General features: G+C 38.1%; 1 protein-coding gene across 6 annotated transcripts in view; it reads right to left on the bottom strand.

Moving 5' to 3' along the window:
• LOC114665880 (uncharacterized) overlaps positions 1–23,351 on the bottom strand; it is a 134,425-nt gene that overhangs the window by 22,961 nt on the left and 88,113 nt on the right. For 3 of the 6 annotated variants that reach the window (XM_028820530.2, XM_028820533.2, XM_028820534.2), the window contains exon 2: positions 2,318–2,471. The exons of 1 other annotated variant lie outside the window; for it this stretch is intronic. In XM_028820530.2, coding sequence (XP_028676363.1) covers positions 2,318–2,471 — 154 coding nt within the window. Of the gene's footprint in view, positions 1–2,317; positions 2,475–23,351 lie in introns of all 6 variants that reach the window. 2 more of the 6 variants (XM_028820529.2, XM_051919536.1) reach the window with 2 other exon arrangements.

Below are 23,351 nucleotides of genomic sequence, written 5' to 3' on the forward strand. Positions count from 1 at the left end.
TGAATATTTTGATAATTATTTTAAACTAGCTATCCCCCCGGCTACACCCGCATAGTAGTGAAACTGGACAAACTATAAAAATCAATAAACAAACAGGTATTGCTAGCAAAGCGGAAGCAAGGTACATTCCAAAACGGGGCCAGAGGTACAGCGATTCGAGGCTGGCGTGTAAGTGAAGAGGGCCCCACCCCCCTCGGTCGACAGCCTCTGTCTCGGATTAGTGCAAATAAATCGCTCCTGCAAGCGAACTTATGATACTTAGCGCTCTGACAGTAGTCACAAAATCAACTGGAATCTTCAAGCAAATTATAGGAAAAAAACCAATCTAAATCTGTTAAGTAGTTCTCTCATGAAAAGCGGACAGACATACAGACAGACAGACGAACGTTGGATTTTACATATATATATACACACATATATATATATATATATATATATATATATATATATATATATATATATATATATATATATATACAGATGGAAAGTATAAAAATCTCTGCAGCAATAGAAGTCTAGAGTCTTAGGAATGCAATATAAGGTACTGCTTTTTTTTTTTGCTGGTAAGACATAAGAACTGGTATGCAAATGAGCTAATCAGAGAAAAAGTGGAGGGGGTAAGTCAAACCTCTCCACCTGGACAAATGTGTTGCTGACAGAACTATAGGATGATCCAGGTTATATGGTGTGAATTGCTACACTCTCTTTTCTTTTGTTTACGCAACTATTTATTTTAATAATGCTTAAATATTAAAACGGGGCGGCACGGTGGTGCAGTGGTAGCGCTGATGCCTCGCAGTTAGGAGACCCGGGTTCGCTTCCCGGGTCCTCCCTGCGTGGAGTTTGCATGTTCTCCCCGTGTCTGCGTGGGTTTCCTCCGGGCACTCCAGTTTCCTCCCACAGTCCAAAGACATGCAGGTTAGGTGGATTGGCAATTCTAAATTGGCCCTAGTGTGTGCTTGGTGTGTGGGTGTGTTTGTGTGTGTCCTGTGGTGGGTTGGCACCCTGCCCGGGATTGGTTCCTGCCTTGTTCTATGTGTTGGCTGGGATTGGCTCCAGCAGACCCCCGTGACCCTGTGTTCGTATTCAGCGGGTTGGAAAATGGATGGATGGATAAATATTAAAACCTATTAAGCCTGCTTTCCTGCTTGCATGTTTGCTCTATTTTACTACCGGGGGCTGGGAACCGAGTTTCTTTGTCAGCTATGTCAGTCAGGGTGAGGAGAGAGAATGGTACAAAGACAGTGACAGTCATAACTTGGTAAAGTGTGGAGGAGTTATTGAACAGATGGTAGGGTCAATAGTCCTGGGTGCAAGTGCATTGCAACTGGAATATACCCAACGGTTTGTAAGTGAAAGAATAGGTAAACTAAATTCATAATACAGGTTAGACATTACATAGTGGGTCCACGTTAAAAAGAGTCTGCACATTTGAAAAGGGGTTTATGTTTTGAGGCGAGGTGTCCCTAAAAGCTATTCCATGATAAAACAGTGCCCTCTAGCAGTCCCTGCCTTTCCACACTACAAAGTCTAATTACAAACTACATATTAGAGTAGATTAACTTTTCAATAACAAATAGGAAACATCATACAGTAATAGAATTAATTTCTTTACACTGAGGTAAGCATTTTCTTGGACAAACTGTATAAAGCCATGGAGCTGGTCATACTGTACTAGTGACATGGATGTACTTGTACCAAAATGAGACAACAGGTTACTCCATGTTGCTAAACTGCTCCCAATTCTAACCTCCAAATTCACTCTGTAGAGAGTGTCTTTAGTCTTGGTGGAATAATTATAAGGCCTTAGGTTTTTCTCTTTGATACCTAGAAGCAGGTCTTATTCCACAAATAAAATATTTTACATGATCCATTTCAGTTGTAAAATTATTGTGCAAAATGAAGGACTAAATGCTTTCATGCTTCTGACCTTTTTCTGAATCTGTTTAGTCCAAAAGAACAAATCCAGAGCAGAATAAAAATCAAACACTCACCCATTCTCACTTAAATTTGGTCCTTTTGCAGATAATTAAGTAATTTCTCAAATATTAACAATGTAGGAGAATGAAGAATTTGCCAGGGAAACTGCAGATGACAAAGCAATGCGCAGTCTTTGTTCAACCAGTGACATTTAAAACCACGGCCTTTGAAGTTGTGATTCAGTTATTTCATGAAGTCAGATTCAGACATGGGGCACAGTGGTTTGTTCAGATTACAGACTACAGTCAGACATAAAAATTAAATATGTTACTATAGCACTGGAAGCCATAAAGGTGGCCTGGTTTGCCTTTGTAGATATTCCATCAAGTAAACTTACCACTGACCAACATATCTTTTAAGTGCCTGTTCTCCTTTTCCAGGTCTGCTTTTTCTTTCTCCAGCTGCTGCACTCTTGCATGTAGAATGTGAATTTCTTCTTCAGAAGAAAGCAATGGAAATTCTGGCTCAATGTATTCTTCTTTCATGCCTTCCTGCTTAACAAAATGAAAATGGCTATTCAATGCTTTTGCAAATGTAGCCTTCTCAAGAACAACAGACACAACCAAGTAAAATATAAAATAAGAGGGACTACGATGATGAAACCTATAAAATCAAACATTTTAGTAAACTGTAACGTTACACATTTTAAGGAAATTCCACCCACCCTAAAGTGACCATCAATCAGGAATGTCTGACAAAATATCTCCTTTAGTGCACTGATCTTATTAAGTTTCCAAGCTGATTTATACTCAAATTGAATTGATCACTGAGGTTTATTCATCTGTAATGAAGGCTCTTCCAACTTGAATAAACCTTGCATTAGCTGCATTGCATGTCCCTTAGGTACCTAACAGAAGTTTCAAAATATAAGTCTCCGTCTTTAGAACTTTCTTTTATAGAAAACTAGCAAAATACCTGCGCTTCGCAGCAGAGAAGTAGTGTGTTAAAGAAGTTATGAAAAAGAAAAGGAAACATTTTAAAAATAGCATAACATGATTGTCAATGTAATTGTTTTGTCACTGTTAGGAGTGTTGCTGTCATCAAGGATTTGATTATCATTATTTCTATAAATCAGGCTCGTATTTGGAGGACGTGTTGTGTTCAAGTTACATTCCGCGTTTGTCAACCGTTGTAAAGATACAAAAGGTTTCATTGATAACTGTGTCCACCTTGTCAAAGTTGAAACATTTATAAACATCGAAGTGTCCACTACCCAAATCGCTACCAGTGAATCTAAGATGTTTAACAGGCATTCCCAGTTGTCCAAAGGTGTAAAATATTTCCCCATTTCTATATAGTTGAAAGCGACAATGAAACAATTCCGCAGCAGCTATCAGTTCACATGCAGAACCATAGGTTGAGAGCTTAAGCATTTCACTGTTATAGTGGTCCTGTGTAGTATAATTGTCTCCTCTACCGTCATCAGTCCACACCTTGAACCTGTACCAGTCATTCAGTACATAAGACACAATGTCTCTGCAGATATCAAGGCTGATACTGATATGGCCATTCAATAAGTAATGGCGCAATCTCGGGGAATGGAAACCACTGGGTATGGGTCAGTGAAATTGTGATCAACGGTGATCACTGGAATAGACATGTTATTCGGGGTAAACTTGCACCCGTTGAGAAAGGAAGTACGAAGGAAGGCGAGAAGCGGTGGAGCAGCAAATGAAAAGCAGAAGTCAGCACCAGGAATACGTACGTGAGCAAGTAAGGAAGCCCAACAATGACAGCCTTGAAGTGGTGGAGTAAAAGAAAAGGCAACAGTCACGAGGAGGGAGACGTGAGGAAGTAAGGAAACTCAACAATGTCAGCCTTGAAGCGGTGGAGTAAACGAAAAGGCAGGAGTCACCAGCAGGAAGACGTGAGGGAAGGCGAACAATAGCAGGATTGAAGCGGAGCAGTAAGCACGACAAACAGCTGAGGAAAGTAAGGAAGCGAGTGAGGAGGCACATGAGCGCAGGATGTCGTTAATGTATATAGGCAGGGAGACAACCACGTGGTAGGTGCGTGGACAGCGGCCATGCGGAAAAAGGAAGGGGTACTGGGGGCAGCTGTTGTACATCTCTGCCGTGAAATAAATTGTCTGTTAACGGAAATAAGGAATGAAACCGCTAAAAGGAGAGGTCATTTCCGAAAGTTCCTTATGGCATAATGATGAGAACCGCCAAAAAGAAGACGTTATTTTCGAAAGTTCGTTACGGGGCACGGTGCGAAATGAAACATACTTAACGTTTGTAAGTACAGTGTAAAGGATGAGCATGGGAAATCTGGGCTTCCTACGTATACTGGAAGTTGCAGAAATAGTGAAGAGGGGTTTCCCCTATCTATATATACAGTTTAGGGGGGTACACCTGTTCCCCCCCCCCCCTTAGGTGTTGTAATAGGACATGAAACATACCTAACTTTTGTCAGTACACTGCAAGGAATGAGCACGCAAAATTTCAGCTTCCCACTTATATGGAAAGTGGGAGAATTAGTGATGAGTCAGTGAGGGTTTTGCCTTTTATATGTATAGATTCATCCTTCCACAGATAAATATGCTCCAGTCTGTCCTGGGTATGGCGTTAACCTGTGTTCCTCATGTGGTGGGTGCAGCATGCTCCTAACTTGTCTTTAGTTCGCCTTGAAAATGAACTTACTGTAGGGGTGCAGAGATGGAGGCAGCTTAATTCAGAGATCACTCAACTCAGAAGAAAATTCTGTACAGCTGACTAAACCCACATTTCGTCGTAGCTTGGACTAAAACATGTCAGTATATTAGGCCATTTAACCTCCTTGGCGTTACATCCGATCGTCACTCGGGCTGTAAAATCAGTGCTAAAAGCATTAGTCCCGAGCATCACTCAGGCAACTATATAGACATGTTTTGCATAAACGTTAGACCCAAGGATTACTCTGGCTGAAAAAGTGTCAACAGCTTTAGTGCCAAGAGATGCTTGGAAAAACGATAATGGCATGTCTTGCATAAGGAACAGCCAAGTCACTTATTGAGTGTTACCCAAGCAATGGAGCAGACATGTCTTCTCCTAGCCTCATAATGGCGTCTTACAAGAAGCGTTTTTCAGCAGCCCAGGGGTTGCACGCTTTTGACAGTGATACAGGCAGTGATGATGAAGTTAATCTGTCTTCAGTCGGTGAAATTCAAACAGACAATGAAATCGAAAGTGATTCGGATGAATCTGAAAGTGACGCTTGTGTCAGTAGCACATGTGCAGTGTGCTGTTCAAAAGCTGATCAGTCTGGAAAGAAAATCGGCAAGGAATCACGCTTCTGTTTTCCTGATTGTGACGTTGGATTGTGTATTTCATTGTGCTTCAAGATATACCACACAAATGACACATTTCGACAGTATACACGGTATTAGCATTAATTTTATTATTACTATCCATTATTATTATTATTATTAGTATCAATATTATACTTTTTATACTTCTGACTTTGTACTTTTGGTGTTTTGCACGTTTTATTGTAGAAAGATCAGATTTAATAAATATGTATTTTTTCAAGCCAAAAAATGCAATGCTTTTTACATGTTTTTTCATGAAAAATGTAATGCTATGGAGACTACATTCATGCTTGTGTTATTCTATTGTTCGTTGCATCTTCATTTTGGTCTCTTTGCACTTCCTCATATGTTACCTGGTGCTCTGTGCACATTGCACCCAAGGTGCCCATTTTACCTTGAATTTTGTGTGAGAAATTGCTGCACCCGTTGTGTAAGATTTGGCCCTGTGCTGTCATCACAGTCTTTAATTTGGAAAAATGTAACCGCGCTGACTTTTGGTCTCAGAACAGTGACCTGTGCAGATGAAATTATGGCATGCTGCGAGTTTAAAATGACATAAGAAAGACAAAACATATTTTCCTTTTGCTCACTTGTTTGAAAACAAGTCTTCGGATTTTCTTTTGTATTATGACCTGATGCTCTGGATTGATTAACAGCAAGAGGACAAACTATAACGGTGAAATGTTTGAATGTTGTTAGTTTTCTTTCTTATTTTTTGCTTCCCATAGGCACTATATGTCACCCTTTTACTTTTTGTAATGTCATGTTTGTGTTTAGATTTACCTGTTTTGACCTTGGTGTACGTTTAGCATTTAAGCTTTGGTTGACAACATTTCTGTCATATCTGTAAGGTGGGTGGAATTTCCTCAAAAGTGTGCAACATTACATTTTCCTAAAATGTTTAAAGAGGAAAAATTATGACATTTTGTGCCCAGTACCTTCTTGGTAAAATTTGAATCAGTTGCATAGACATGTATCATGATATGGCTAGGGTTTATCATGTGTTGTCATTTAATTTAAACTTTTTGTAATTTTTAAAAATCGTTTGTGATTATAATTATTCCAGGATTGTCTTGTTTACATGTATAGTATTTTCTTAATTAATATTTTGTTCAAGCTACAGTTTTTACAAGTTTCTTTTCTTATCTCCCTTGTTCTCTCTGGCTGGACCCCCAAGAGGCAGGTCCACCCAGTATGTCACTGTGGAGCGACCATGCTCAGTCTATATATTCTACAAAGGTTAAGGATCTTCCAAATGTCATTGAGTGCTGTAAGATTAGGATCACTGGATTACTGTAAGTATTTTTTAGATTTTCTTTTATTTTCCGTTCAGTTTATTTGAATTCTGACTTTGGGTTATGAACTGGATTTGTGTGCTTTGGGTTGCCTTTTAGGCCAATTGCTTTTGTTTTTTTTCAATGCCCTGACTGATCTGTTTTTCCTTTTGATAATTTAAAAAATTCCCAAAATATAACATAACTTAATATTGTTTTTGCCCCAAAGACCAGAGGTTATCAGTTATCCTGTCCTCTAAAGCAGTGCTCCGCAACCGGTGTGCCATGGCACACTGGTGTGCCTTGAGCCGATACAGGTGTGACGCGGTCAAATAAGACAATTTTCTAACTAAATAATATTTCAACGGTCCTCCTTAGAAACACAATAAGGAGAATACGTGCAACGAAATATTCGCGTGAATAGCCTTTTAAAGGTTTCATAATTTTATGTGTCATTTCTCTGAAATAATAAATCCCATTGCCTGGTGCCTGGCGCCTACGATGTAGGCCCTACGTAGTCGCCAGACAACTCCGTAGTATGCTTTGATAGGCAGAGCGCTCCGTGCCCACACCTAGATTCAATTCAAGCCGACGTATTAGTCGTGCTACGTCGCATTCACTCGTCTTGCGACAGTAGTTATCATTCATTACTATTAGTTGTGTTGCTGAATTGTGTATGGTTAACGTTCTTCGTGTGATTCATATTTAGTTTTATACCCCTTTAAATATGGATAAATTTTTATGTGGAAAAGATTCGTCTTCACGTACAGATGATGAAGAACCCAACACAAGTGTTGCAAAAAAACCAAAGAAGATTGTGAAAAGGAAGTACAACGAAGACTACATTCGATATGGATTCTCGTGGTGTGGTGACGAAACGGCTCCAAAGCCACAATGCATCATTTGCGGCGATCAGCTATCAAACGAGGCAATGGCACCCAGTAAACTAAATCGTCATCTAAATTCAAACCATCCCAATTACGCCAAAAAAGACAAACAACTCTTGTGTTAATTAAAAATGATAAGCGGTCATGCTTAAAAGATCTTGGCCAAGAACTTCGGGTTGCGCTGTCAAATATTGAGCCGAATATAAAACTTTTGTGTTCATTGAAACAAGCGCAGGTATCACATTAATCAGTCATTATGTTATAATAATTATTAAGATTGTATAAAAGTAAATATAGTATAGTTTTTATGTATGTATACTTATAATAAATGTATACTTATAATAAAAAATGAAAATTTATTGTAAAATTTGTGTATTAAATTAATATCTATATATCAGTGGCGTAGCTGGAGATCATGTTGACCGGGGCGTTGAAAAATGTGACGCCCCAAAGCTTAAAGAAATTTTTTTTTTTGCGCCTCCTCAAGGAACAAAAAAAAGAGGAAACTACCGTAGTTTGGACGCCCCTAAATAGCTGCCGCTCGGAGCGGACCGCCCCCAAACCACCACCACCGCCCCCCGCTCCCCCCACTTCGCCACTGCTATATATTTTAGCTTTTGACGTGCCGCGGAAATTCTAGGAAGAACTTTGGTGTGTCTTAGGTGAGAAAAGGTTGCGGAGCACTGCTCTAAAGCGTAATAAAGAAAAAGAAATGTAACCTTGGAAGAAACCTGTCATGTTGATATTACTGTTATTATGATTTGGTTGATGTCTTACTCCAAGGCGACTTACTAGTTCATGATATATTACAATTGTTAAAACAATTGGAGCAGAGGAGGATTATGTGACTTATTCAGGATCGGACATTGAAGCATTAGTGGGGACAGAACCAGAAATCTTGCGGTTTAAAGTCCAGTGCCTTTGCCACTACGCTGCATTAGGGAACGTTTCAGATGTGCTACCTCTCTAATAGAAGACGCAGTTTAGGTGATGCCTTAGAGACTAGGCTTGTTAAGTCTGAGAGCTCAGTGGTGCAGAGACATAAAACTGGTCACCCAGACTTTGGAAGCGATTATGAGGCAAGACTGGAAGAGACCTTGGGATGGAAGGCCACCTTACTGAACTAGGCTACTCAAAGTGCTGGGTCAGGAGGAGAGGAAAGCTAAACACATAAGAGGAGGGAGTAAGGGAGGGAGGAATGACAGAGGTCTAAAAAGTCAAAGAGAAGGAGACAAAGGGTGTAAAAAGACAGAAAGAGAGTGCTAGTGCAAAGTACTAGAAGGTAAGGACGTAGGTAAGAAACCCTAGCTGGCAGATAGGAACTTGAACTTGTGCCATTAGGCTAAGAGAAGACACAGATTATTCTTTACCAGTAACGGTGTAACTGTCCAACTTGAAGGTCAAATAGTTTTGAATGGTGGCCAAGAAAAAAATTGAATCCCAAGTTTTCATGGAGAATGAGAGAAAGCAGTTTATGATATAATGGAATGTAGTGATGACTGGTACTGTCTAATGGCAAATAATATGAAAAGTGTCCATAAGAAAAAAGAAACTAAATTCTCACGTAACTTTTACTCCATAATCCACAAGTTTGTTATCCATTTATATGGTCAAAACATGCAAAATGCATGCATTGTTTGCTAAAATATTATTAACCAGTAACGGCGCAGTGCATGATAACGTGCAGTAAATACACTTGATTTTCTTTCTCTATATGTTTAGCATTCGTTTGCTCAGAAGTTGATGCGCTTGCTGCTTCCTGAGCAGCTCTTCCTTTCTCCACCCTAGCGGGCCACTTCTTCTCGTCTTCCGTCGGCATCTTTTAACGTTAAAACTGATTAAGTCAGTGTTTGTGTTGCAATTACTTTGTACGGTTTTCTTAATTTTTCACTTAAGCTGGTACTTAAGTCTTCAATCTGCCTCAAGAATGATTTAAGATATGAAGAGGTAGGGGAAGTGATGACAAAAGTGGTGGGGATGAGAACGGTGCCCTGCTGGCCACTGCCGAGAGTTGATTCTACAATAAAATAAAATAAAAATAAAAAGAGGAATAACCTTGGAGGTCAATCATCACCCTGAAAGCAGATAGTAGACGTCACGTAGTATATGTGTATTAAATTTCAGATAAATAGGTTTGTGAGCCACAGGTGATTTAAAAGACAAACGGACAACCATGGTAGTGTATTATATAAGAAGATACTCATTTATTACTTATCCATTTGTTTATCGGTTTTACAGTGTTCCACCTTTGAGTTTTAAATCATTACATAGATTATAGCTATTTTCATGTAATATCTGCGCATACTAATTAAAGTCAGGGCATTTACCAGGTCACACATCTCATCTACATACTGTAACTAATCTTGCAATTTTTTTGCACCACTGCTCTGCACCCAATACCCTTCCAGACTATGTAAAGACATTATTATTGGATTTCAGAGCTATACCTATTATATTTGCTTGTTTGTTTTTTGCTGACAGTACAATAAGCTACACCATAATAATTGTTGAAGTTATCATTATTATATTGTATTATATGAGCATTACTTGTTCTGTTAACCATTTACACCGGCAGCTGCATTAATCTTTGTCTTAATTTTATTTGTCTGGAGACTTAAATGTACATAAAAATAGCATGGCTTATGCCACAGTTCAAAATCATATTCCTTGTTGTGTCTGTAAATTAAGCATTACTTTTAATCATTTCTACTGAGTAAAAAATCCATCCATTCACCCATTGTATAACCCACTCAGTCCAATACAGAACTGCTAGCTGTTGGAACCTATATATGCAGCACTGGGCAAGGACCAGTCTTTGATGGGATTCCAGTCAATTCCAGGTAACAGGAACATGAACGTACAGAGCCAGTTTAGAAAGCCCAATAAGACTAATACAGACAAATTTCTGGTATGGGTAGAAACATGGTGCTAATCTACTCTTTTATGGTGAGAACATTCAATATTCACAAAGGCATTGATAAAGTTGGGATTGAAACCCAGCTCTCACAAGCTGTGTAACATTTATCCATCCATTTTCAAACTTCACAACCTCAATTCAAGGTTAAGAGGAGCCTTGGGAATTCCTGCCTTAATCTGGTATAAGGCATGAACCATGCAGCGTGCATACTAACAAAAGACCCCATCGTCACACTACATAATTTTTCCAGTAATTTTCAGTCAGGAACATGATTTACATAATTTTAACGAGTCGGTGGTAGTTATGGTGCACACTTGCATTTGTGTACTCTGACATCCCCAGGAACTCATTCCAACCAGTCAGCAACTTGACCCCACATAATCAAAGTCATGGGGGCAAAACTTGCACAAGCAAGAACTGACGACAAATGAGTGCTCAGCCGGAAGTGCAATGCAAACAATGCAGATACAAACAATAAGGGAGGCTGGTGTTTTGCATATAAGTCAGATTCTTCTCTCTGATGTCCCATGTTTGTCATACTGTGACAGAAAGGAAAAAGGGAAAAAAAAGAGAAGAGATTGCAGCTGAATTCACTGTACCTGGAAAGCGTTAGCACAGCACAGGTGTTGTCAGGCAGCACATTATGGGCTGTCAGAAAAATATGCAAACTTGTGATATTTTGGAAATGTGAAACTCTGCTGGGAAATTGTCACAGTGTTGCCTAGTTTGTCATCCCCTGCGATTTCTAGTCATGTAATCTGACTTACTCTGGTGACAAGATCAGAAACTGCATGTCATCAAATTTGACATCCGCTCTGACTGGAAGTCATGTAATGTGCTATCCACTTGAGACAAACACAGCCAATTTACAGTCTCCAATTAATATCTGCACAAAAAAAAACAGCGTACCTCAAAAAAACAACACACAAAGGGAACAAGAAAAATCCACAAATTCACTTTAAGTGAATTAAAAAAATCTATGTAATATAGTTCTAAAAGTTAAAGTTTAAAAAATACCAAACATGCAATAGGCATCTAGAATAATGCTATGGAAACTATGAATTATAAAAATATGTCAGTTTATTCTCTGACAAACAGCAAGTAACAAATGGATAACTCAGTGTACAAAAGCAAAAGCCCCTTACTCCTTTCAGCCTTTCTGCATAATTCTTACTAGTGTTATTCGCAGAAAATAAGTTCTTGTTCGCCCTGGTTCGTTGAATTATCCATCCATCCATCCATTTTCCAACCCGCTGAATCCGAACACAGGGTCACGGGGGTCTGCTGGAGCCAATCCCAGCCAACACAGGGCACAAGGCAGGAACCAATCCCAGGCAGGGTGCCAACCCACCGCAGGACACACACAAACACACCCACACACCAAGCACACACTAGGGCCAATTTAGAATCACCAATCCACCTAACCTGCATGTCTTTGGACTGTGGGAGGAAACCGGAGCGCCCGGAGGAAACCCACGCAGACACGGGGAGAACATGCAAACTCCACGCAGGGAGGACCCAGGAAGCGAACCCGGGTCCCCAGGTCTCCCAACTGCGAGGCAGCAGCGCTACCCACTGTGCCACCGTGCCGCCCTGTTTATGAAACATGTACAGCATAAATGATTAGTTATCTCTGCTTGTCGCCAAATGTGGAGGTCGATCTTTGAGTTCTGCATCAGTATATGAGTAGGAGGCGCACGCCCTGTGCATGCATAATTAGCCACATGAAGATAAAAAAACAAACTTTAAAGGAGTCTGATGCACAATCCCCCACCCCACCCCTTACACAGGAGACTCTATGAAATAACAATAATAACAAAAGATTTATTACTATTCACAAGACATTTCTATCTTTTCGACAGAAGAAAAAGTGCAAAGCATCAGCACAGATAGTTTAGAGAGCATTCAGTGCGACATCAATAAATGGAATTAGCCAACACACAGCTTCAATAATGACATGCCACTTTGCATTTTCTGCCTATTTTTTTTTTTACTTTTGACCACAATTTTGGCATTTTCTGCATAACAATCTCCTTCTCACATCTCCTTCTCTCTGCATTTCTTTCTGCATACCCTGGCTTCTCTTCCTTCGGCCAGCAAGCCTTCACCTCACTCTCCTCCCAACTGCGGATTGGCAAAAGAAGGCTTTTGAACATCACTTCAGTGTCACTTTTGGATCAAGTTTGAGAATCAATTCTGGGGAAATGGGTGGACCTCTAGGCACTATATTAGCATTCCTTTAAGCAGTTTATGACTCCTGCTAAGTCTTGATATGGTAGTGTTTCCATGGTTCAGTTTGGGTCACCTCTTCCTTCTGCCACAATTGTGGACCATATGCTACCTTACTGTAGTCTACAGCAGTGTTTCCCAACCTCGGTCCTGTGGCCCCACTGTCGCTGCAGGTTTTTGTTCCAACCAGCTTCTGGTTTTAATTGGACTCCTGGGCTAATTAAGTGAACTGTTATTTCCCAAGTTCTGTGATTTGGGAACAATATAGAAATTAGAAAACTAAGTTTATTGTAAAAAAAAATATATATATATATATATATACATACATATATATATATATATATATATATATACATACATATATATATATATATATATATATATATAAATATATATATACACTAGACAAAGATCCCATTTCGAAAATGTAAGATGAAACGGACACGAGTTTGTCAGCAGTGTATGAAGAACAAATGATAAGTAACGAAGAAGTTGTTTTGTAATGATTGTAGTCCACTTGTACTGTTAGTTGATGAATTTTCCAGGCCTATAGTATAATATTGAATGATGAATGTTCCAGTACAATATGGAATAGTAATAAGTATAAGCACCACAAACCTGATATAGGTGTATTGAATGAATGCGTAATTAGGCCTCAAGCTGTAGTCGATATCGCCTTTCAGGCCTCTAGAGCTTTAATCGAAGTCGCCTTTCTCTTTGAATTTTTGCAGCTGTAAATCCGCTGCCTGCCACAATGTTGGGGTTGGATGTCGGTCTCGTAAGGTTTCTCGGGCAGCTGCACAGAAGGCGACTGCGCATTCGGCTTCAGATGGACGTGAGTGAGTGAGGAGGCAGGCGAATTATGTATTAAAATATTATAAATGTACCAAGCAGTTATATGGGAACACTATTTTTTTCTTTTTAACAATATTTTCATCTTGATTTTCTTCCTACTTTTCTAGGTGTTCTAATTGTTTAATTAATCCATTATTTACTAATTAGTGGGTCTGATGCTAAACTACTTGCAGCCTGATTATTCAGTGTTGTTTGCCAGTGTGTCTGCTCTGCTCATTTTTAATTGTCATTAATAAGATACAACGATGGGGAAAAACTGCACAGAGAAAAGGGCAAAATATAATGAAATTAACAAAAGAGAGTTAAGCATTTAAATCTACTTTAAATGCAGAAATATTTCTAAATGTCTTTTAAATGTAAAAATCATGCTGCTGTGATTTTCTGAATGTAGAATAAAAGAAAAATAATCCCAGCTAATTAAATGAGATCAGTGCCATCAGGTGTTGTTACTGATTAGGAAGCTGGTTGGAACAAAAACCTGCAGTCACAGGGGGGCCACAGGACCGAGGTTGGGAAACACTGATCTACAGGACTTGCACTAACTTCCAGTCAGTCAATGAAGACCTCATTCTATATTTCTGATGTCCTCCTGGGTTTCATATATGTGAAATTGGTTGAAGGAACACCATTACTGACCTACAGAGGTTTGTTCTGATTAATAATAATAATAAATTTTATTTAATAGACGCCTTTCTTAACACTCAAGGTCACCTTACAATGAAATTAAACAACAGTAATAAGATAAAAACAAAGGGGACAATAAAATCAAATAACAATAAGGTACAGAGGTGATTTCAGAGTGACCTTCTAACTCACAGAATGCGACTTGCAGTGACGGCCTTCTGCCCTGTCCAATTTATAGATACAGGGTGGTCCAGATCTAACTATGTAATCATTGCATTACATTGCATTAAAAGTTGCATAGTTAGATCTGGGCAACCCTATAGTGACATAAAGCAGGATTACCAGATGTCAACTGAAGAGTTTTGTGAGGTTTAATTTATTTTCATTAACTATATTTATAATTTAGTCCTTTTTAGTTAAATACGCTTCCCACTATATGTTTTGCATTATTACTGGTATGGTTTATAGTGAGATGTATGCCAATTTCACATTCAAGATGGCAAGTTAAGATGCAGATGGGAGAAATTACTCTGTTTTAGTTATTTGATCTGGCTGGAAAACAAAAACTTTTTTTGAAATTCTATTTTTCATGTTGTACAAAAAATATTTGAAAGAAAAAAAAACATAAAAGACAGAAGTAATTCTAGGCATTATGAATTTTGAAATTGGATGAAAAGTACATTGTCATGGCAAAGGAGCCATGAGCTCTCATTTCTTCGATTTTATTAAAAGAAATGCTGAGGACAGAGCAAGAAGTATCACAGGTGACCACCTTCCACAGCTTGGTGGCCAATTATCCCAAAATGCAAAAAGGTACCAGCATCTTCTTCAGCTGCCTGTTCTTGTGAGGCCTTTAATAGTGTGAATTTGAGTAGGAAGTGCAGGCTAAGAGTCTATAGAAAGAGTTGTATCCTCATTCTCTGATACAGAAAAAACAGCTAAGCTATCTCCCATTGTCACCTGAAAACTCTGAAGAGATGCCACTAGAACTAGAGTTGGAGGATTAATAAGGTCCTGCAGAACAAACCTTTCTGAACAGGTGAGTTCAGATTGCCTGACTACTGCTTCCCCTGTGGGGTGGCCGAACACAGGTTCAAACAAAGCCGGAATGAATCAAAAATGTTTGGGACACCAGCCGGGAAGTGCCTTTTAATTCTTTCAAATTTCTCAAACTTAAATAGGTGCCGTCTTGTAACACACAACATAAGGCAAGCAAGAACAAAACAAAAACTACTACTGCGTTTAGTTTCAGCAAACAAAACAACGGAAGGCTTTCCAAGAGCTTTCACTCTCCAGAACTAGTCTCATCAACTCAAGACCCCTTTGTGGAGGCACTTGGTCTTTTTATAATGGGAGGACCAGAGGGGCAGAGCTAATTTCCTTCACCGGGAGGTTTCTAGGAGCTGTGGGGAAAAAAGGGAACAAGTTTAGTGGCAGCGCCCCCTCTCGCCCTGGAGGGTTATCATTTACCTCGAATGAGCCCTCAAGGAGATCCTCAGACGCACATGTGTGACACCTCATACAAGGTCTCTACGTCCTACTGAGTCAAGATTAGTTAAGAGAAAGTTGTTCAAACACAACATTAAGTCCTACTTTACAAAACAATGTATCAGCATCTTTAGATGGTGTGACCCTAGCTTCAATATGTCCCCATAATTTACCACCCAGCACTTCATGTAGAGATTTGCTTCCATTTTAGTGGGGCAGACAACAGAAAGTGATGGAAGGAGAGGCTACAAGAGCCCAGATATGCAGAAACTACTGCCTTCAGATTACCAGGTTGCGTAATTCAAGGACTAGATTTCAAATACCCTCAGCATCACCTTTCTATTTACAAATGACTGTCTATAAACATAATTCCTTAAAAAATAAAAAATTGAAATGCTATCTTCTATAAGACCAAAGTGAACAATAGCCAGCACCTGACTAAAAAGTTACAAAGTTAGAAAGGTGTTCAGTCATTACAGAAATCAGACAATACTGTGCATAATACACCATAATCCATCTTATTGTTCTGTAAATGTGACGTAAAAATGCATGATGAATAAAATATTAAGAAGTATATCTAAAAGTATTTTCTTTCAAGTCAAAAGGATGTTCTTTAATTTATAGATGTCCCTTGAAAACATCCATTTAGTTAAGATGCATTGCAGAAAAGACATTTCGCTGAGTTAATTTTCATGATTAAAATCAATTTCTTTTTAACTAGATTTCTTTTCCCAAGGCTTATGAGAAGACGCCCTGGACAAAATGTGAAAACTGTGCTAATAAACAGAGGGTTACTTCAGAATAAATACTTAGCTGGCTTTGTCTGAATTACATCAACGCAATAAAAGTAAAAAGCCAACTAATGATCTTAATGGAAAAATGGAAAGAAAATTTTCAAAAATAATAAAAACTGCCCATTGTTAGCACAATGTTATTCAAAAATAAAACACATTTGAAAATGCATAATACCTAAAATTGTAGTTTAAACAGGCTATTGTTAAAACAATGTGTTGTGTTTTGTGACCTTACTACAAAGGGTAGCTAAATAAAGGGCTTTTTACACAGATTCTTTCACATCAGTATATTATTTCCAGCAAGATATTGCCAGTCACTTTCACTGTGCTACTGGATTTTAGTCAGCTTCCTTAGCATAAATAAAGTCATTCATTTTTTCACCCCAAAAAAATTCAGTGATTTTTAACTTTTTTTTTTAAAAAGTATTTCTTCAATCAACAATCTCAATATGAAACAGAAATCTGGACTTGATATTGCACATCTTATTTTAATCATTAGTGCCTTAATGCCACTGTAGTTCTTGTGCTCATTTTCACTTGGCTTGCTGTTTTCTCACCTTTTGTTGCCTGTGCTTGATATCCTCTAACACCGAGCATGTAATATACTAGCAGCTCTTTTGCTTTGCTTTCGGTAGAGTCAAGATACCAGTCAGCATTTACAGAATGATATGAAATGGCTAAAGTTATCAGGTTTCCCAGGCAGTGGAATGATTCTGCCACACTTTTCTCCCATTTGATTACAGGATATTTATAAATATTGCTGAGTATTAAGGTAACCACACTCCCAAAAAGGGATTTTAGGTGGTGAGCGTATATTTTCTGACACCATCCTATTTTTATTCTGTTACTATTTTTGTCTTAAACAAAAGTGTGCCAGTCAGAATTGGTCTCAATCATATTGTCGTTTTGTTTTTCTTGACCAGCCTGTCACTCCTAGTGGTTGAAAAATCTTTGGCGTCAACAGGAACCGACAACACGAGACACCATCATATTATGCTCTAATTATATTGACTTTGACCAACAGTGAAGTGAACAAAAAACCCAATTAACTCTATTGTTGCAGTTTTTGGCATTGAATGATTTCAGGTCTTTAACCAAAACCTAAAATTAACTCAAGGACACCAGAGTGAACAAATAACACATTTGTTAACTTATTTCATTTAATGAATAGCTATCCAACACCAACTGACTCTGTAATTGTCCTGTAGTTAAGTAAATGAAATCAAAGGACTAATTAGAATGATCCGATTAAACACAGCCAGGCTTGATTACAGAGAGTCCTATTCAATATCATCCTCACTTATTTTGACCCTTACCAACACAGTCAAGATACCAGCACAAAGATTAAACAAGCATATAATGCTGCAATCAAACAGAATTCCTGAAGTGATCCAAAAAAGCAGTTATGTCTATCATTCTGGAAAAGGTTACAATACCATCTCAACATCTCTGGGACTCTGCCAAACCACAATGAGAGCCCCAACCTCCAAGCACTAAACATCTGATATACAGTAGTAGTGAATCTTCCCGAGAGTGGCTGGCTGACTAAAATTATCCCCAGCATACAAGATAATGCAGTACACATCACTGTTCATGATTCCACCATCAGAAAGACACTGGGCAAAAGCTGGATTCAATGAAGAGTAGCAAAGCAGAAACCACTGCCAAAAGAACATAAAATACATGTGTCTCTCATTTTGACAGGAAGCCAACTGGATGATTCCCAAGCCTCTTGGGAGGGCATTCTGATGACAGAAAACTGGAACTTTTTGGATGAATGAAATTTGATTAATTCCTAACGTAAAACAAATAGACAACTTAACGGTAAGAACATCATACCAACAGTGAAACATGGTAGTAGTTGCGTGATATTGTGTTCATGCTTTGCTGCCACAATTGAAGAAACCATGATTTCTGTTCTTTAACAAAAAATTCTTAGCAGAACATCTCGTCATTTGTTAGCAAAAGCCAAAGCCTGGTTGATACAACACACATAAAATCCATACTAAAATGGGTGGAAACAAAATGCAGGCCTAAACTCAGCAAAGATGATGTGGCAGAACCAGACCTGCCATCCAAACCAGATCACTGAGCTAGGCATTCACATTGTTATGGAGGGGCTTTAAATCAATGTAACTTTTCAGTGTAAAACTGAATTAAGATCTCTGACTATTTTTGCATATACGTCATAATTATTTAAATGAAATGAAGGCAGTGATGCTGATACACTTATAAATCAAGTTTTAGACTGAAAAAATATGTTGTAACAAGAGGTCAATGCCACTATGAGCACACATCCTTTACTCCAGAGGATGAGCTAACACCAACAGAGCAGACATCTTACTCAGATGTCAAACTAGATTTAACCAAAGAACAGCTTTAAGCCCAAGCCACCAAAACAAAAATGGAAACGACCAAAAAAGCATTAGGCAATATTGCGAGTACTGCAAATTTTATAAAAAGACTATACAGATCAAATATTATATTACTCAAATGCTATAACTATATCTCTCACAAGCCCAACACCAGAAGAGAGCATAACCAGGGCAGACAGTCCATATATGTTTCAGCACATGTGCACACACACAGAAAAGGACAGAAAGCGAGCAAAGTAATAATCCACCCTGTATGGCTCTCGCTTGGTACTTATTCAGTATAACTTATTTAGGATTGTCTGCATCTTGTCATCCACAATGATTCAGTCCGACTCTGCTCAGGGAAGTGTATTGGATGGTGTCGTTCTACCCTTTGAGGAATGGCAACCTAAAATTTAAGTACCAAGATAAAGTAACAAAGTCAAACACAATCACAGAGAACCTAATAACCCAAAAATGCTAATTAAAGTTAAAATAGTCAGAGCAAAGGAATGAATTCTAAAATTAAATAACACACATCTAATAACACTGGTCTGGTTTGCTCCTGTCACATTTTTTTAGGTGAACTTCATAGACTTGTCGGTGCTGAATCCAAATTTGGCAACACAATTGCTCTATCATATACAGTTTTTGACAGATGAAGATTTTAAATTTAAAAACACTATTTTAGAAAAAAAAAAGATTAAATTACACATATACATTCTCCTGCATAATGTTTGGGAAAAAGACACAGTTTTCTTTGATGAAGCCCACTGCTCCACAGTTTAAAATTACAGATTAAACAATTCAGACGTGATTAAAGTGCAACAACACTTTTTCTTCATGGTTCCTCCATTTTAGGGCACCATTATGTTTGGGACACAGTAATGGCAGATCTATTAAAGCTGTCATATTTAGTAGGGTCTTGCATATCCCTTGCAATTCACAGACCTCACCACGTGCAGAGGATCTTCTCTGGTGATCTGCCAAGCCTCTAATGCAACCCCATTCAGCCTCTGTTTGTTTTGGGGGCTTGTCCCTTTATGTTTTGTCTTCAATATATAGAAGGTCTGCTCAATTGGATTTAATCAGGTGCCTAGCTTGACCATTCAAGAGTTTTCCATTTTTAAGCACTGGAAAAACTCCTGTGTTGCCTTAGCAGTATGTTTGGGATCATTATCTTGTTGTAGGATGAAGCGCCATTTAATGAGTTTGGAGGTATTTATTGGAACCTGACCACAGAAGATGTTTCTATACACCTTAGAACTCATTGTTCAATTACTGTCAGCAGTTACATCATCAATTTTATTCTTGTTTTTCAGCCCCATATTTGCTTCTTTGTCTTTCATTGGCACAGCTCTTGTCCTCACGTTGGAGAATGGCAACAACAGAATCCAAAGGGTAGAAGCACGCCTAGAGGTATCCTTGGCCTGCTAACTAATAAAGCAAAGAAAGATGCCTGAAGAATCACAAACACTTGTGATATCAATTGTCTCAAACACTACGGTATCCTCAAATTGGGGGACAATGTATAAAAAGGTTAGTCACTTCTACACTGTGTGACTGAAATGTACACAAATACCCCGAAAGTATGCAAATGAAAGTCTGCAATGTGCACTTTAATCATATCTGAATTGTTTGATGTGTAATTTTAAACTTTGGAGCAGAAGGGCAAATCATTATTGGAGGGCACTGTAATTGTTTTACTTAAAAAAAAAAGGTAGTCACTTAGTAGCGACTTGATACTAAAGGTGCTTCACAGTGAAATGACCAGCAGATGTCCACTAACACAAGCTCACTCAACTTTCCACTATAACATCTCTCCATCTGAGCGATGCCCTGGTGGAACTTCTCCCCAAGTTGATCAGAGTCCGCTGCCATGTTCTTAGGAAAAAACATTACAGACCAGAGTATATGAATTAAATTTTTAAAGGCATGTTGCACCCAAGTGCTATGCAGAATGAGAGAAGCTCCTCGACTAGGTCCTCACAGTTTTCCACCTTTGTACTCTCAAGAAAACTGTTATATAAGCTTTTTTCCCCTTTCATTAATGGAAGGCTGTGTATTCTTTTACTGTTTGCTTTACTGTTACCTGGTCAAGACAATGGATAAATCTACCTGACCTTGCATTTTTTTGTAAAAACTATTTACACAACAACTTTCTCTCTTTGGGACAATCAATAGGGCATATTTGAACCTTTCTAAATATAAATTCCTGGCTATTTTGAAAGAATTAGAAGAGACATACTGATTGAGAGCTAAAACTGAATAGCAAATACTTGACTTGTGTTGTTACCCCTTAATTAATGTTAAGAACAAGGAAGACTGTCGATTTTAATCTCAAAATACACTTCTAATAATATTATGAGCATGAAAAATACTTAAGCTTTAAAACAAACACAACTAAAGAGAAAAAAGTATATCTGAAAAAGGCATTTTTATCTGAATCAGATACTTCTCAGAAGTGATTTATGGTAGAAAAAATTAGAATTTCAAAAATGGATTCAGCACATCTATATCTATAAAATACACCATTTTCTGCGTGGGAGGATTTTGGTGCAGACCAGTGAAATTTAGTTTAATAAAGTATCATGGACACCATCTTATGTAGAGCGAGAGTAATGATCACAGTATGAAGTATTGGTGGCAATGTGCATAGCGAACATAACCAATATGACTATGGCCGTGACAAAAACACAGAAAATGGCAGCTAAATATGTCATATTAATAACAAAAATTACTGAGCAACTCAAACTGTACAAATAAAAAACCTTCCAAAACTCTGAACCATGACAGGTGTGTATGGAGCCATTCACCCACCCACCTACCCACTCACTCACTCACTCACTCACTCACTCACTCACTCACTCACTCACTCACTCACTCACTCATTCATTCTTGGTCAATTACAGGATTTTCAATTAACCAAACATACACACATCATCAGGATGTGGAAGGAAAAGTGAGTAGCTGAAGAAAATGTATAATGATGGTAGGCAAACTTGCAAACTCCACAGAGCTGGTACTCGTATTTACACTGAGGATGATGCCCACAGGTGTCCTCACAGGTGGAGCAGTGGTAGCGCTGCTGCTTTGCAGTAAGGAGACTGTGGAAGATTGTGGGTTTGCTTCCCGGTTCCTCCCTGTGTGGATAGCGCTTTGAGTATTGAGAAAAGCGCTACATAAATGTAATGAATTATTATTATTTTATTATTATTATTATTTTTATTTTGCCCAGAATTCTGAAGTTGGGATATACTCGTTCTGATTATGATGCCACCGCACGGACATGTAACAGAAAAGGAGCCCACTTTAACCACAAACTCAAGAATTCGCTGAAAGCAAGTAGTAATTTGTGTTTTCAGATATGGCAAACATTGGTTTATTTGAAAAAGGATAAAAATTATTACTTTGAACATGAGGGTTTTAAATAAAGTATGCCTGGTTTATTGCATCTAAAAAAAAGCTACTGGAAGCCCAATTGTCATCATGGGTTATTAAACCAAAAGTGTGGATTGTTTTCTAAATAACATGATTCTTTAAGGAATTTTGCTCGTTGTAGTTAAAAGCCTCTTTAAAGGATTTACTATCTTCAAAAGGTTTATTTCAAACTAGCAACCCAGATATCAACTCTTGTAAATGATAACAATGGTCTTGTTCATTTTTAACAAGGCTTATAAATTGTAAATGAGTATATGGTACACCAAGCAGCGAAGAACCAAAGAATTTCATTAGCTTCTATAAAGAATTGTATTGACTTTTTATTTGTCTATTGATAAATCTAATGGAAGACATACACAAAGACTTCTGAATGTCAGGTCACTACAGCACAGAATTTAAAAGTTTAAAACATCCCTGGTTGCTTCTTTTATAAGATAGTAAATATTAACTGAAGGGCATTACTTTTTATGTATGTAATATTCTGATGTATAATAACATGATATAGCCAATTTGTTAACAAAAAAAGGACCTGTCAAGGCAGGTACAGACTTATTAAATCCAACATATAATAAAAAGAACCCCAGCCAATGAGCAAGAACCATCTGCCTTAAAATACTCCAGGGTTTTCAATCTTAAATACGATTGCTATAGCTGGGAATGCAAGTTTTCATAGAATGAAATGTACATGTAATTAAATTATTCCACTGTCAACCAGTCACTGCTGGTTAAGTCTATGAACACATGTGTTAATGCATTGCAAAGGAAACACAATAATCTAATTAAGTAAAAAAAAAAAATGTACTTCAGCAACCTACGGCTCTTTGAAAAAGGCAACATCCTTGCCTACAATGCGTAAGCCTTTATCTCTCTTTCTTCTGTAAACCTGTTTTCACTAATGAGTGTAAAAATCCCATTAATAAAATTATGCACAGTTTACAGTAGCAAGTATCTGAAAAGACTAAGGGGACTGTTGTGATGTGAGATTTTACATATAACTTGATGAATATTTTGTATGTCTTTATTTGTAATTTAGGCACAGGGAATGGGTCTGTTTGAATTTTACGACAGGATTTGTGGGATGTGTCTTAAACCAGTTTGCCAAGTGTTTCTTTGCTAAAGTCATTTCTACCCCCGCAAATAGGCTCAGGTGTACTTTAACATATCGTTTGGGGGCAGGTGTTAAGATGTTTTATTCCCCCATTGGTCTGAGATATGG

This window comes from Erpetoichthys calabaricus, chromosome 15, assembly GCF_900747795.2.
Source record: "Erpetoichthys calabaricus chromosome 15, fErpCal1.3, whole genome shotgun sequence".
In the NCBI taxonomy this organism is placed as follows: domain Eukaryota; kingdom Metazoa; phylum Chordata; class Cladistia; order Polypteriformes; family Polypteridae; genus Erpetoichthys; species Erpetoichthys calabaricus.